The sequence below is a fragment of the Sturnira hondurensis genome, unplaced genomic scaffold (assembly GCF_014824575.4).
Source record: "Sturnira hondurensis isolate 20B ecotype Veracruz unplaced genomic scaffold, ASM1482457v3 Scaffold0004622, whole genome shotgun sequence".
In the NCBI taxonomy this organism is placed as follows: domain Eukaryota; kingdom Metazoa; phylum Chordata; class Mammalia; order Chiroptera; family Phyllostomidae; genus Sturnira; species Sturnira hondurensis.
The window spans coordinates 83,454-99,252 of NW_028077253.1; the positions used below are offsets into that span (position 1 = coordinate 83,454).

Genomic DNA, 15,799 nt, shown 5'->3' on the forward strand with positions numbered 1-15,799 from the left:
ATCATTTATTATCCAATGAAAATTAACCAAATCTTAAATACCTTTAAATAATTGGTATAGAAAATGTACACCTAGTTTTCCCCTGAAACTATTCATATGAATTGTGAATGATGAGCATGAACGTTTAACATTAATGGGAAGTATTTTTTCCAATACTTAAATGAAAAGTGGCAGTAACAGAGAGACAGTCAACAAAGAACAAGGTGCTACAACCCATGGAATGGATGGTAAAATAAAAGAAGGCAACCTAGTTAGTGCCCACATTTGGACCCAGGGACCTCAGAAGGAGAAGCACCTGCAGGTCCGGCAGGGTCCTGCATTCCGGGAGCTCCTGTGGGAGCTGCAGACCCTCTCCTTTGTTTCTGGTTGAAAATGGGGCAGGATCCTCAGGAAAGGGGTTTCAGTCTCCACTGGGCTCGACCTAGTTGGCAGCCCTTGGGCCTCAGTGGAGGGCAGGCACTGACATGCAGTGCATGCCCCCCACCCACCCCATCCCTGCAGTGGGAAGGAGACAGGGTAACTCTTCTCCTGCTTCTGCTCTCACCCCAGCAGGGCGCACAGTTAGACCCACAGACAACCACAGAGCACTGCACTGAGATGAGGCTACTGACTAAAGAACCCAGATACTTGGCTCTGTCTGAATATCATGCATCCCAGCACTGCCCTGGTCCCCAAATCTGGTCCCTAACCTGGCCCAGGTGAACCTATAAGGAAGCAGAACCAGTGTGACAAGGAGTAAGCTCCTGGCATTAACCTTGGTATTTAAACTGGGTCCCATGAGTTGCAGCAGAACAGGCAGGAAAGGACCCAGGAAAACCAGCAGAATCCAAGTAAAAATTTAAGGTGTGGAAATGTTGTAGACAGCTGGTTATGGAAGCAGCAGGGGTTGCCTGGGAACCCTTAAGTATGGTCAAGGTGTCCCCATGGGGCTTATTAGAACCTGGCTCAGGAAGGGTTTTCCAGGGCACAAAGCATTGGAGGTGCCCTCTAATCTCTATCCTGAAGTGGAGAGATTCAGAGTCCAGCCCTTCCAGGGAGGGGAGGAAAGGACCCTCTCCAACGTGGCTTCCCTCAAAGCTTCATGCCTCTCCTGGGGCCCAGAGAGGATCTGCTACCTACGATTTTGTCATATTTATTTGTACTCTGCTCCACTCTCATACTGAAAGTAATGGTGTCAAAATGTTATTTTGGAAATGTCATATCAATAAAGCATGCAGTTTACAACTAATTCATTCCTTACTGTGTGATTCCTTTCTTTCTGGGATCACCATATGAACTCGGGAAAATTGAGCAGTTAATCAACTTTGGGGAACACGCCCACCTGTGCTCTTCTAATGCTACATTTCCCCAATGATGAGAAACACATTCAGAAACACAAAAAAAGGCTTCTGATCGTATGAGAAGCCTGGTACATACTGGGCAGTCCATAAATACTGGCACCTGTCTTATTCCCTGTTTGTTTGACGGTACAGGTGATCTTCAGAAAACCTGAAAACTGACCCACAGGTGACGAAAGTAGTAGTCAACTGATCCTATGACAACAGTAGTGTAGGACACAGTTTTCCAAGTTTGTCATCATCTGACCATCAATTATAAAAACTAAAAAATTAGAACAAAGACATTAAAAATTAGATATAAATGCTTATGTTACCCAACAAACTAACCCATGGAAATGCATCATCTCAAAATGACATTCTTTCTATGGCATAATCAATGTGACATTCCTTTACTTGTGGCCAGCTTCTAAAAGTGAACAGAGTAAAGCATACACATGTACAGAACAAATACACACAAAGGACACAGACACACACAACACAGCCAGCTTTTAACTACAATGAACATGTTCTCAGGTATGTACATTCATTACCCATCAGCATTGGGCACTTCCTGTCATCACAGATCTCATTTCAACCTGCATTTATAGCTCCTGTGGGTGTCGTGAGGTCCTGTAGAATTTTTATTATACTTTCTATTTGAAAGCAGAATGAGGAAAAACCAAAACACTGATCATTTAAACAACTCCCAAACTAAATTACCTGAAAATCGGTTGTCAACTTGTTGGTTTTTCACTGAAGTGGTAAATATCCAGCTCAAGAATGAATGGATACTCAGAAAGTAATGGCAGTCACACAACTGATAGAATTGTAAATTGTTATTAATTGTAGTTATGGGGTAATTGTGTGTTAAAAGGTCAAAAGTACCATGTTTTACTTCAAATCTTGAAAAATGAGAAAAGAAGCCAAATTTGCTAGAGCTCACTAAGCACATCCAGCTGGGTTCTGATTACGAGAACTGGGATTCACGGGGGCTTATTTTTCTCTGTGGTTTTGAAGAGCTACCCTTCCATATTGCTCAGTTTCATTCTCTCCGATTCAGGGTTCCTTGACCAGTGTTTATACTTATTTTTTATTTATTTATTTTTGTAGGGTTTTTTATCCCTTTATCCCCTCTTCCCTGCACCCCACCACCCTCCAGCATGCCCCCCGGGGCCCTTAGTTCATGTCCATATACATATAAGTTATTTGCCTTCTCCATTTCCTGTACTATTCTTAACCTCCCGCTGTCTATTTTGTGACTACCTATTATGCTTCTTATTCCCTGTACCTTTTCCTCCCATTCTCCCCTCCCCACTGATAACCCTCCAAATAATTTCTGTTTCTCTTCTAGTTGCTTGTGTAATTTGTTTTTCTCATTTTTAGAGTCAGTTGTTGACAGTTGTGAGTTTGTTGTCCTTGTACTGTTCACAGTCATGTTTTTATTTTTTTATACATTTCTCAGATTTTTGACCAGACACCTGGGGCATTGTGGGTATTGGGAGCGAAGACTCCTTTTCCTGGGAAGGGCTGTCCCCACTTCTGAAGGCAGAGACTGACCCCTGGGTGGCCACGCTACTGAGAAGCGAAGAAAGGCCTTACCTGCCCTGAAGTGAAGTCAGAGAGCTCAGCACCCGGTCGGGTCTGGTCACTGTGTCCACTCCTCCGGCCCCTTCGCACATGCCCTGTGTCGCCGCCGGCCATGCAGAAGGCGTCCCCGCAGGCTGTGAGTGCCCCACAGACCATGGGGGTACTGGGGGCTCCTGCACCCTCTCTGAGCGCGCTCTGGCCTCAGGGACCTGGGCCCCCAAGGGGCAGCACAGTTCCCAGGTCGCGGGCCATCGAGTGCTAAACACCTGCCCAGGCCGCAGACCTCCCTTGAGGTGGGAAGCCCAGGACTCTAAGCTCATGTTGAGGCCCCGCCCCTTCCCCTTTGACCTCTCTTCCTGTCAGACTAGTACTCCGGCAACTTTCACCTGGGCTTGTCCAGGGAGAGGCAGGAGCTTCTGTCTCAAGTTACCTCCTAGTGGGCTGGAGCTAGAGAGGAGTGGGCAGAGAGGAGCGGCTCCCCCTGTGCTCTCCTCTCTTCTCACGTGTTTGGCCCACTCCCAGGCCCTCTCCACAGGCACCTTGCGCTGTCAGCTTCCGCTCTCAGGCCACTGCTGTCATTTCCCGCTGGGTGACCTTCACCCACTGGTTTTCCCTTTCAGCTGTAATGAAGACTCCAATGGGCTGGGACCACGCCTCCGCTCCAGCACCTGCCCTGGGCCCTGATCACAGGATGTTCCACCAGGATTGGGCACTTTTACCGTCTGGCCGTTACATCCAGCCCAGGAGGCCGTGTCCTACACCGAAGGCCATGGGGACTCCTCTGGGGATCCTCCTATTAGTGACCTGGAAAAACTCTCCAAGGAAGCTCATGCTGTGTGTGCTTAACTCCATGATGTGTGGACACTCCAGAACCATCCCCATCCGTCCTCCAGGGCACACATTTTCTCTCCCACATTCGCCACCTGAGCAGGTAAGTCAAGGCTGTGACACCAGGACAATCCAGAACCACCCACTTTCTTTCCCAGAGGAGATAAAGGGGAAGATCCAGGAAGAGCCCCCAAAGAACCAAGAGAATCACAGAGACCAATGAAGACTCAATCAGAGCAGCTACCTTAGCGGTTCGGATCTATTACCAACATCTAGGACCCTGAAGACTAATGGTATCCCCAGTTCCCACAAGCAGTCTGACCCCTGGACCTGCATCCCAAGCACTCACAAGACAGACTGAGTGGGGATGCCCAGCTGTCTCCCAGGGGCTCCTGCTCCTGGGTATGTGAGAGACGGCCAGGGGTTTACAGCTCACACAGCCCTGAGGGAGGTATCCTACTTCCTCTGAACCTGAGTCAGATGCAGCAGTGCTCTCTGACCCAACCCCATGCGGCTCCCTGCTGCAGGAGACCCACAAAGGACGTGCTGGGCGAAGACCACCCGCCCAGCTTGCCAGGTTTGCAGATGTTGGGGAAGGACACTCACCATGTCCTACAAACTGGTCATCAAGTACAGTATTTTTAGGACCATAAGACGCACCCAGGTTTTAGAGAAGAAAAAATAGGAACAAAATTTGAAGCAAAAAATGTGGTAAAATATTTAATAATATAAATAACACAATATTTCTGCCCTGACAGCAAGCCAGTAAGCTACATTTAGACCATAAGATGCACCCCTCTCTTCCTCCCAAATGGGGGGAGTGCATCTTAAAGTCTGAAAAATATGGTACCTATTCTCCACTGGCCTCTGCCAGCAGGAAGCCCTGCACACAGAACATCTCACCACTTTGGCTACCACTGCTACCCCTGCTGTGGGACTAGGGGGAGCTGCCCCCCAACCTACACTTCCTTGCATTTCTCTGGATGGACAAACACCTGCTCACCTGTGAGAACACTGAGTGTGTCAGGCGGGACAAGAACTTGGAGAAGAGAATGGAGATCACAGCTGCCTACAGTGCCACTCAGACTGTCCCTTCTTTGTCTTCACCACTCACCTGCCCTGGTCACTCAAGCTTGTCAGGTCCCTGCTCATACCAACAATGTGTCTCCCCCTAGAACCTGTTTGTCCTGCACCTTCTCTGACATCAAATATTGATCAGGAAGCAGGAGACACATTCCCTCACCTACTTCTCACTGATCACATTGAGTCTCTTCATTCTAATCAAATTTTGACAATTCCACTTCAACAGAATATAGTCCTTGTTCATTCATTCATAACCAGACAACTCCTATTTTTGACTCCACACACCTGCTAGCACCTGTTCTTCTTCCTGTGGTGCTTTGTGGAAATTAATCCCCAAAACAGTGAGAGCAGATCTATCCCTTTCTCTTGCTTTAGCCAGCCATCATCCAGTCCCTTTGGAAGTACACCTGTTTACACTCCCAAACCCATCTCTTCTATGGCCATCCCTTCCTCCATCACAACCAAGCCCTCTGCATATCTGACCTCTGAGCCTATGTTAGACCTTGATGTCACCGACATGGCCACTATCCCCTTTCCTGTGCTGTCCCATTCAGATCTTCTCCAGGCTCCTGTGTGAGACCCCTCCTCCCTTCCCAGGTCCGATGCACTGTGCAGCTGAGGCTCCCCGCAGTCTTTTCTGTGGGCCCATCTGCATCAAAGAACCCTGCCTCCCCCAATCCATTGCAATGGCCCCCAAACCACCCCAGTCCACACTGAGGACCCCTGATGCTCAGCAAAAGAGATCTCTGAAGCCAGCACTCCTGTTAGCACCAGACTACCCCTCAGGGGTTCTGTAGTCACGAGTGCTCACGTAGACAGCACCTCTGCAGACTTAAACCCTGCCATGGACACCTGCGTTATGGACGCTGCTCCTCCTTCCCAGGCTGTGATTTTCCATTTTCCCTGTGACTCTGGGGAGAACCACTCCCAACGACCACGGCACTACCTAACTCTGAGAACACACCATCCAGTGGCAGCATTCCCTTGGCTGATCTGTCCACCCATCTATTAAAAAAATTACCAAGTTTCCTACTCTCCCTAGGATCCAGGGACCACTTCTCAGCCCACATTTGGAGCCAGTGATGGTCAGCAGGCTAAAACATCTGGGCTGAACAACTTCCGCAGCCCAGCTTGCCAGAGGCAGCACATTGCTCTCAAGTAGTGCCAGTTTACAATGGCTGGACCCCACATTTGATACCACTGTCTACACCAAGCTGGCCATGGTTGACACCCCACATGTTGTCCCCATTGACCCATCCTTCTTCTTGTTAATCCGCCTTTCTCCTGTGTCTTCACTCTTGAACTCAGCTGTGGAGGAAGAACCTACATGCATTGTGATGTGTTGAGCCAGATGTAATGATGCACGATTTTTTGCACCCCAGTGATGGGGATGTGGCAGTAGTCACTGCTGCAGCCCGCTGCAGCAAGGGTGGTCGCGAGGTGAGGCGAGGGACTTAAAAGAATGGAGAGGACCAAATGCTCTGCTGGCAGATGGCAACTTTATTCAAGGAACAGCTGTCTTAAATACAAACTGCTAACGCCTGAAGCAAGACTGCAAGGAACTAGAAACAATGTTGTTTTTCAAAGTTCGTGCACTCCCTTAAGCTATCAAAAGGGCAAGAAGTTCTCATAACTGTCTTGGAACATGACACCTATGCCAAAATCTTGTTATATCCTTCAAGGCTGGGAACTAGGAGGTTAGGAAAATGTCAAGGTACCCGCCGGCTCCAGGGACCAGAAACCAAGTTCATCCACCATTCTCACAGTGGACTACTCTGTCCTTGATCCCCTGCGGCCTGGCGCGCCTCCACAAGTCACATGTTATGAATGCAGGTGCTGACTCCTGAAATCTTGTTTTGAGTGTAGGGGATGATAATCAAGGAGGGAGTAAGGTCCAGAGAAGGTAGAGGTGGGGTGACTCACCTTTGCCCCTTTCTTCTCCTCATCTATAAAAGGAGGCAGAGAATGTCTGCTTCAGTGTGACTGGTAACATGCAAACAGGCTAATATTTGGGAAACACCCAGCAGAATCCTCAGCATAAAGGAAATGCATCCTTTTCCCTGTTTTTCAGCTCTTTGAAAATGGTGACTCATGTGAAAAGAATGTATAAAGAAGCCATAAGAGCAAAATATGATATGTTTATTAGAATCTAAAACTCACATATTAAAACAGTTAATAGAAATCTCTCATATACTCAGACTGTTCTTGCAATTTCTTAACAAAATACAGTTTTGCTATGTTTTGTTTTATTCTTTTATTTTTCAGTCCAAGCCACTTCTCAGACCTGCTGAAGGACATCTCTATAATTCACCTGCACCAGATACCTTTGCAGAAGCTTGGGCGGTGGCGGGGGGGGGGGATGTCTTATTTTTTTAAGTATTTTTGAACTGATATTGGGGAACTATTTTTCTCAAAGAGTTTTTTATATTTTTAGACTGATATAGAAAGAGTGAATGCCATCCTCTAATTTTTCTAATGGGCCCTTGTGGAAATATTCTAAATTCAGAAAACCTATGGCTTACATTCTTTGTGAGCAAAATTATCCCATATTTTCCCCTTCTTCTCCATTTTTAGGGTTCTAACCTTAACACAAGGTATACACATATTTTAGAGAAAATAGTAATTTTTCAAGGTATAGTTAAAAGCCATTTTCTAATTTTAAAATTGCCTGTTTTTTTCTTTGCACCTTTAAAACAATAATTCCATAGTGGTTTTTGTTACATTTACAGCCAATATCACTTACAGCCAAAATTGTTTGTATATTGGAGTTTGGGGGGCAGAACAACATTTGTCAATTTCTGGGGCTGGGAATGTCCGGATACTGTGGGGATGATAAGACTAATGGCCAGAGTCAAAATGTTTTGCCCAAATGAGTAGAATAGTCGATAAGTAGAAGAGATAGTCAGCAATGAGGCTTTTTGAGGACTGAGAAGAAGATAGGAGGGTAGAAGAGAAAATGTTCCCCTTTGCCTCCCAATTTCTTGGGAGAAGAAAGATACAAATTAGTAATAGTATATGATAAACTTGGGGTGCAAAATAGATCTAGGGAAAGCAGATAGTATACGATCACAGGATACTACAAGTGCAGAGGGGGAGAGAATTCCAAAGACACTATAATTACCATGTTAAAGAGATCACTGTTCACTGTTACACTGTGCCGGTCACGTGGGTCCGGAACTCGTGTTAAAGGAAAGTCAGTGCCTCTTCCATATCATTCTTACTGCTTGGGTCCAGAAGAAGTGATTTGTAGCCCCTGGAGCTGGTGTCCTTTGGAATTTCGTTGAGGTTCCTACAGGTGTTCATCAGACTTGGTTCTGAGTGGGGGTCTGCAATGTCCCATCAAGCTATTTCCCTCCTTTCATGCTTCCTTTCTTTCACAATATTTTCTTACTCCTATAACATTGTATGTGGTCATCATGCTAATGGGCAGTTGTCACCTACATCCAGCCCTATCATCTGAACTCTAGGAAAGGCAACTCTCCCTAGTAACTGAGTCATATTTATTCTAAACACCAGTTCTCTCTAATCAAAAGGTGCAGCATGAAATGAAATAACACAAAGATTCTGATATTTCTGCCTCTCACCTAAAACATTTCATATCATTAAACTTTGCTTTTCACAGAAATAGATTTATTAGGCTCAGATGCACATAGATTGAATGTTGTCATCTTCAGATGCTCCAGAGCACAAAGTTGGCTCTACCCATAGTCCTTCCTGCCTTTCCCTGTAGGGGACTGCTTATCCAAGGTGAGTATTCCATCTTGTCAGAGGTGCCCTCTTGTAGCAGCACATATTATGGGATTGTTAGCATATACACACAGTAATAAGGGCAATGAACATTACAGAGGAATTTAAGAGGAGGTTAGAGAGAAGGATTCTGCCCAGAACAGAAACCAGATGTCAGGTGTTGCTGGGAGCTGGCTGTAGGAGTCCATGGCTGTCTGCCCCTCTGCTTCCCACTATATGACTCTTGTCTCAGGGCCCGTGCTCTCTGTGATGTTCTGCCTATGCTTTGAGTTCCAGACAGTGCCCCATCTTAAGGACAGAATCTGATTTATACACAGTCTTGATATCAGAAATCTAAGACATGAGATGTTTGAGTACTTACATTACCATTCCCCCAAATCTCACAGAGAGCAAATCCTCCACCTCCAAAACTCTCCCTGGTATCCCTCACATGGCTCTCTGTGTCCACTTCACTCTCTGCAGGGCACCCTTGACCTCTGCATTCCTCAGGCTGTAGATCAGCGGATTCGGCATGGGGTTGAAAAGACTATAAAACAGGGAAAGGACCTTCTGCTGCTCCTCAGGCTGGCTGGATTTGGGAGCCATGTACATGACGATGGTGCAGCCAAAGAAGAGCCGGACCATGCAGAGGTGGGAGGAGCAGGTGGAGAAGGCCTTCTTGCATCCCTCCCCAGACTGGATCCTCAGGATGGCAAAGAGGATGTGTGTGTAGGAGACCAGAACCAGGGAGAGGGGCCTGACTAAGACCAAAACAGAAGTAGCAAAGATGACCAGTTTGTTGATTCAGGTGTCAGCACAGGCCAGCTTGAGGACAGACAGGATCTTACAGAAGTGGTTGACTTCACGAGGCCCACAGAAGGGCAGCCTCAGGATGAGAAGCACATGGACCAGAGCCAGGAGGGAGACACATGCCCAGGAAGCGGCAGCCAGGACCATGCACACTCTCCAGCTCATGATGACAGAATAATGGAGGGGGTGGCAGATGGCCATATACCGATCACAGGACATCATTACCAAGATGAGACATTCCGTATGAGCAAAAGCCATGTATAAAAAGGTCTGTATTATACATGGGACAAAGGAGATCGTTTTTTTCTTGTTCAGAAAGTTTTCCAGCATCTTTGGGACACTGTTTGAAGCATATGAAATATCAACAATGGCCAGGTAGAAGAGAAAGAAGTACATAGCAGTGTGCAGTCGGGAGTCCAGCCAGATGAGCCCCAGGATGGCCCCATTGCCCAGCAGGGTGAAGGCATAGAACAGGAAGAAGACCCCAAACAGGAGCACCCGCATCCTCTGGCTGAGCAGGAATCCCAGGAGAATGAATTCTGTGACCCATGTCTGATTTTTCATCATCTCCTGGCGACAGTAGCTGTGTGGGTTGCTGCAGTGTGCTGTGTGCTAAGGAGCAAATGCAGATCTGGATTAGTTATTAAGCCAAGAGGGGTATATGGTGTACAACTGTGTGTTGACTCAGCTAGCGAACCCTTTCAGAGTCATTGTGTCAGTTCCTTTCATCCACGCTCAAGTAGAAATTCTACTGCATTTGATTAACTTTGATTGCAAGATCCACATTTTCACCACCATAATGGCATCCACAGAGTGAATTGTTTTCCAGATCGACTAGTCCTTTCATTTTGGGGAATGGCCCACAGCTATGTTCTCATGTAGCTTTACTTGCTAATTTATGTCATTTTAAATTTTGTTCCTATTTTCTCTTTCTCACTTGATTTACTCCTGTCATATAACATGTGCAGAGTACTTTGCACTTTGCAAGTGGTGCTCAATAAGTGAGCACAGAGTAAATATATGAATTAATGAATTTATTTAAGAATGAGATGTACAAATGCAGTGTCAAAGAGGTCCATTTTTCTCTGTGTCCGCTGGGTTTAGGGCTTTGGTACATGTTGGCAGTAAGTTTTTTACACACTGATGCTATGCAGGAGAATCTGGATGACTACCTCCTGGGCATGAGCAGAGCGACATCACTAATCTGGTCGGCATTCAGAGAAGTAATTTATGGCACAGGGTCAGGGCAAGCAGTTATCTATGTAAGGAGTTAACAATATAATATTACCCCAGCCTCTTATGGGGCTTCTCCCTGGTTCTGAGAAGATGCTGTTTCTGGGACCCACCACATTTGAATAGTGCCCAATACATTTGTTGGATGGATTGATGGATGCATGCATGCATGGATGGGTGGATGGATGGACGAATGGAAGCCATTGTATTAAGAGTAACATCCTAAGTGTACATCTTGGAATTCAATCAAGTCCTTTGACTCTCCTTTCATTTTCTCTGGCTGCCATCCCACCAACCATACAGCCACAGGGGTACCGAAAGGGAAAACCTAAGATGTCCCATCGTGGTAGACACCTACTACACAACAGTTCATGAGGAACAAGATCATTCTCAATGGAGAGCCCAGATCTGCACATTCCAACCCAGTCCTAAGCCCAGAAAAATGTCTGCCTGTAACTTGACCCTGTACTTCCTATTCAGTATGCTATTTCTGGATCCCTTCCTTCCTCCAGACCCCAGCTTCCCCAAATTACCACACTTTGCCAAAGGCCCTTTACTCACTGTGGCACCAGCCTGGTCTTATCTCAGAGATGTTACATTTAGAGGGCATTTCATGAAAGTGAGGAGAGATTTTGCAGGTTGAAGCTGAGGATCTCACTCCCTCCAACAGTCTTGGAAAGAGGGACTTTGCAGGTGCTGGAGTTGCCCCTGTTCTCTTGACACAGGGACTGGGGCCTGCTCACTGCCAGCACCAGCTATAAAGGTTTTAGGTGGGGTAAAATTTCCATGGAAACCCTAAAACCATGGAAGGTTTTAGGTGGAGTCTCCATTTCCATGGAAACCCTCCTCGATTATTCCTGAGGGTCCCTGAGGGACATGGGGCAAGGACACAAAAGACACAGACATCATCTCTACCTGGAGAATTAGAAGATGTTTGTCTTTCTGTTTCCATTTCTCTGGGTTCCGGGTAAAGATGTTCAGAAGAAAAGGAGCTGGTGTTATTGACTTAATACCCAACTGGATCCATGCACATGAAGCTTATATAGTAATAAGGAAAAACATACTCCTGGGACCACATTCCAAATTGTAACCCCTAAGCATACGGAGGGTGATGGGCTCCTGGATCTCAGCCTTGCCTCAGATAGAATTCGTGGAGCTTGGAGAAAGAAGAGCATCATCCTTATGAAATAATGACTTAAAAACTGGCTTTTAACTCTTCCTCATTTTCTCCTACCAAATTCTCAGTTGGGTATCAGCAGATAAGGAAAACATGTCTATCAACCTTTCCACGCCTGGTGAGAAAGATGCTTAGACCTTTCCACATAGTACCTGAGGTTTGTATATACAGTATTGGAAGTAAGGGAAGACAGAAACCAGAGGAGGATGGCCTTGAACAGGTCTCTTGGGGTTTAGAAGGCAGGGAATGTCAGATTCACGTCTTCACTATAATATACTCATGAAGTTCAGTGAACATTCTAGTAGAATGATGCCTTGGAATGAGGTATCATTTTTATATAACACAAAATGTAAATAAAGAATTTCTTGAAAATTTTCCTGATTGTCTCTCTTATGAGTCAGGCCTGCATGTACATATGTGTATATTTACATGTGTTAGCTCAATGGGCAAAGTTCATTTACCAGAACACACTCGGTTCTTTTAGAGAGAAGTAGATTTTTTATGTGTATACATCATGGTTCTCTGTTAACAGGAAGGAAAGAAGATATACCTATGGTTTTTGGTTTATTGCCTATGGTTTATAGATCCTAATGTATCATTCAAAACACACATATTTCCACTGGAAAAACAAAGAAGCTCAAGGAATAACTATCCTAAAACCTCCAAGGAAGTGATACAAACTGTGCATAGTGGTTTAAAAATTAACAGAAGCACAGCGATCAGACAAGAAGAGGAAATAAAAGGCATCAAATCGGAAAGGAGGAAACAAAACTGTCATTGTTTGCAGATGACATGATAGTTTACATGGAAAATCCTATAGACTCTACCAAAAAACTGCTCAAACTAATAAATGAATTTGGCAAAACAGTGGGTTACAAAGTAAATACCTAGAAATCAAAGGCACTTTTGTATACCAACAATAAAACAGCAGAAGTACAAATTTTTAAAAATCCCATTTGATATAGCAAAAACAAAAATAAAATATCTGGGAATAAACCTAACCAAAGAGGTAAAAGACCTGTATGCAGAAAACCACACAACACTGAAGAAAGAAATCAAGAAAGACAAAAACAAATGGAAACATATATGGTGTTCATGGATTGGAAGAATCAACATAATCAAAATGTCCATACTACCCAAAGCAATTTACACATTCAATGCAATACCTATTAAAGTACCAATGGCATATTGTACAAACATAGAACAAACACTTCAAAAATTTATATGGAACTACAAAAGACCCCGAATAGCAGCCACAATTTTGAGAAAGAAGAACAAAGTAGGAGGGATCACAACACCTAATATCAAACTGTATTACAAGTCCACTGCAATCAAAACAGCCTGGTACTGGTATAAAAACAAGCACATAGACCAATGGAACAGAACAGAGAGCCCAGAATTAAACCCAACTCTCTACAGTCAATTAATATTTGACAAAGGGGGCAGTAACATAAAATACAGTAAAAATAGCCTCTTCAACAAATGGTGTTGGGAGAGCTGGACAGCTACGTACAAGAAAATGAAATTCAAGCATCAAGATACACCATACACCAAAATAAATTCAAGGTGGATAAAAGACTTAAATATAAGCCATGGCATCATTAAAGTCCTATAGGAGAAAATTGGTAGGAAAATCTCAGATATTTCATGCGACAATATTTTTACTGATATGTCCCCTAGAGCAAGGGACATAAAGGAAAGAATAAAAAATGGGATCTCATCGCCCTGGCTGCTGTAGCTCAGTGGATTGAGTACGGGCCTGCGAACCACACGATCGCGGTTCGATTCCCAGTCAGGGCACATGCTTGGGTTGCAGGCCAGTTCCCAGTTCCTGGCAGGGGACACACGAGAGGCAACCATACATTGATATTTCTCTCTCTCTCTCCTTCCCTTCCCCTCTAAGACAAATAAATGAAATCTTTAAAAAAATGGGATCTCATCAAAATTAAAAGCTTCTGCATGGCTAAAGAAAATGGTATTAAGATAAAAAGAGAAGCAACTGTTTTGGAAAACATATTTGCCAATGATACCTCAGAGAAAGGTTTAATTTCCAAAAAATACAAAGAACTTACATGACTCCAGTGTAAGAAGACAAGCAACCCAATTAAAAAATGGGCAAAGGACTTGAACAGACATTTCTCCAAAGAGGACATACAGAGGATCCAGAGACACATGAAATGCTCAATATCGCTAGCTATCAGAGAGATGCAAATTAAAACCACAATGAGATACCACTTAACACCAGTCAGAATGGCCATCATAAACAAAGCAACAAACAACAAATGTTGGAGAGGTTGTGGAAAAAAGGGAACCCTAGTTCACTGTTGGTGGGATTGCAGACTGGTACAACCAATATGAAAAACAGTATGGAATTTTCTAAGAAAATTAAAAATAAACATGCCTTTTGACCCAGCAATTCCACTCTTAGGAGTATATCCTAAGAATCCTGAAACACCAATCCCAAAGAACCTATACACACCAATGTTCATAGCAGCACAATTTACAATAGCCAAGAGTTGGAAGCAACCTAGATGCCCATCAGTAAATGAATGGATCCAAAAACTATGGTACATTTACACAATGGAATTTTTTTCCAATTATTTTATTTAATTATTTTTCAAGTACAGTTTTCTGTCTATTACTCCCATCCCATCCCACCTCCCATGCTCCCCCCTCCCTCCCATTTCCACCCTTCTCAGTTGTTGTCCATGTATCCTTTATATATGTTCCTCTAAATGCCTCCCCTATTTCCCCTGAAATTCCCTCCCCTCTCCCCCCTGGTCACTGTCAGCCTGTTCTCTATTTCAGTGTCTTTGGTTATATTTTGCTTGCTTGTTTGTTTTGTTGTTTAGCTTCCTGTTAAAGTTGAGATCATATGGTATTTGTCCTTCAACACCTGACTTATTTCACTCAGCATAATGCTTTCCAGTTCCATCCATGATGTGGCAAAAGGTAGGAGCTCCTTCTTTCTTTCTGCAGCATAAAATTCCATTGTGTATATGTACCATTTACAATAGCCAAGAGTTGGAAGCAACCTAGGTGCCTGTCAGTAAATGAATGGAACACAATGGAATTCTATACAGCAGAAAGAAAGAAGGAGCTCCTGCCCTTTGCAATATCATGGATTGAACTGGAAAGCATTATGCTGCATGAAATAAGCCAGGCGGTGAAAAACAAATACCATATGATATCACCTTTAACAGGAAGCTAAACAAGAAACAAACAAGCAAGCAAAATATGACCAAAGACACTGAAGTACATAACAGGCTGACAGGAACCAGAGGGGAGAGAGGAGAGAATCACAGGGGAAAGGGGGAAAGAATTCACAGGAACAAGTAGAAAGGACACATGGACAATTACTAAGGTGGGGGGGGATGAAATGGGATGGAGGTGGGGAGCACTTGAGAGGGGGCAGGGTTGGGAATATAAGACAGAAAACTGTACTTGAACAATAATTAAATATATCTAATTTTTTTTAATTTACTAACACTGGAGATTTTCATAAATAATACTGAGATGAGTTTCAATTTCTATATAGTATCTCTCCATATATAAATACTTTATATCCATAGTTATTTATATGTAGATATTTAATTGAGTCATTTATTTATTATTCACTCATTCAGTTCACACTTATTGAGTATCTGCTATATGTAGACATTATCCTACACACTGGAGAAGCAAACATTAATGAGATACTACCTTGAACTTCAGGGACATTAGGACATTACTGTTTTCCAATAGAGTGAACCATGCAAATAAACAATTTGGAGGCTGATTTAGAAGTGTGCACAGTATACCATGGAACAAAGGGAAGGTGTGCTAGATTACTCTGAAGGGGGTTAAACTGGCCTCATGGTGAATGGGATGCTTAGGCACCATGGGGGAAGACATCAGATGGATGGGACATGTCAGGCATACCTTAGGGTATGAGGAGGGCACAGCAAAAGAATAAAAATGACATTGGATAGGAGGTTCACAGATGAGCTTCGGCCCCACACCATAGATATTGGACTTCATATGAAATCAAGGGTAGAAT

The 15,799-nt window shown here is 44.2% G+C and overlaps 1 protein-coding gene across 1 annotated transcript; it reads right to left on the reverse strand.

The window, feature by feature from the left end:
• Window positions 1-8,987: 8,987 nt before the first annotated feature.
• On the reverse strand, window positions 8,988-9,917 carry LOC118986882 (olfactory receptor 2A5-like). Its single transcript, XM_037045945.1, is given in 1 exon segment — window positions 8,988-9,917. A coding segment is annotated over 1 exon segment (930 nt).
• Window positions 9,918-15,799: the final 5,882 nt, after the last annotated feature.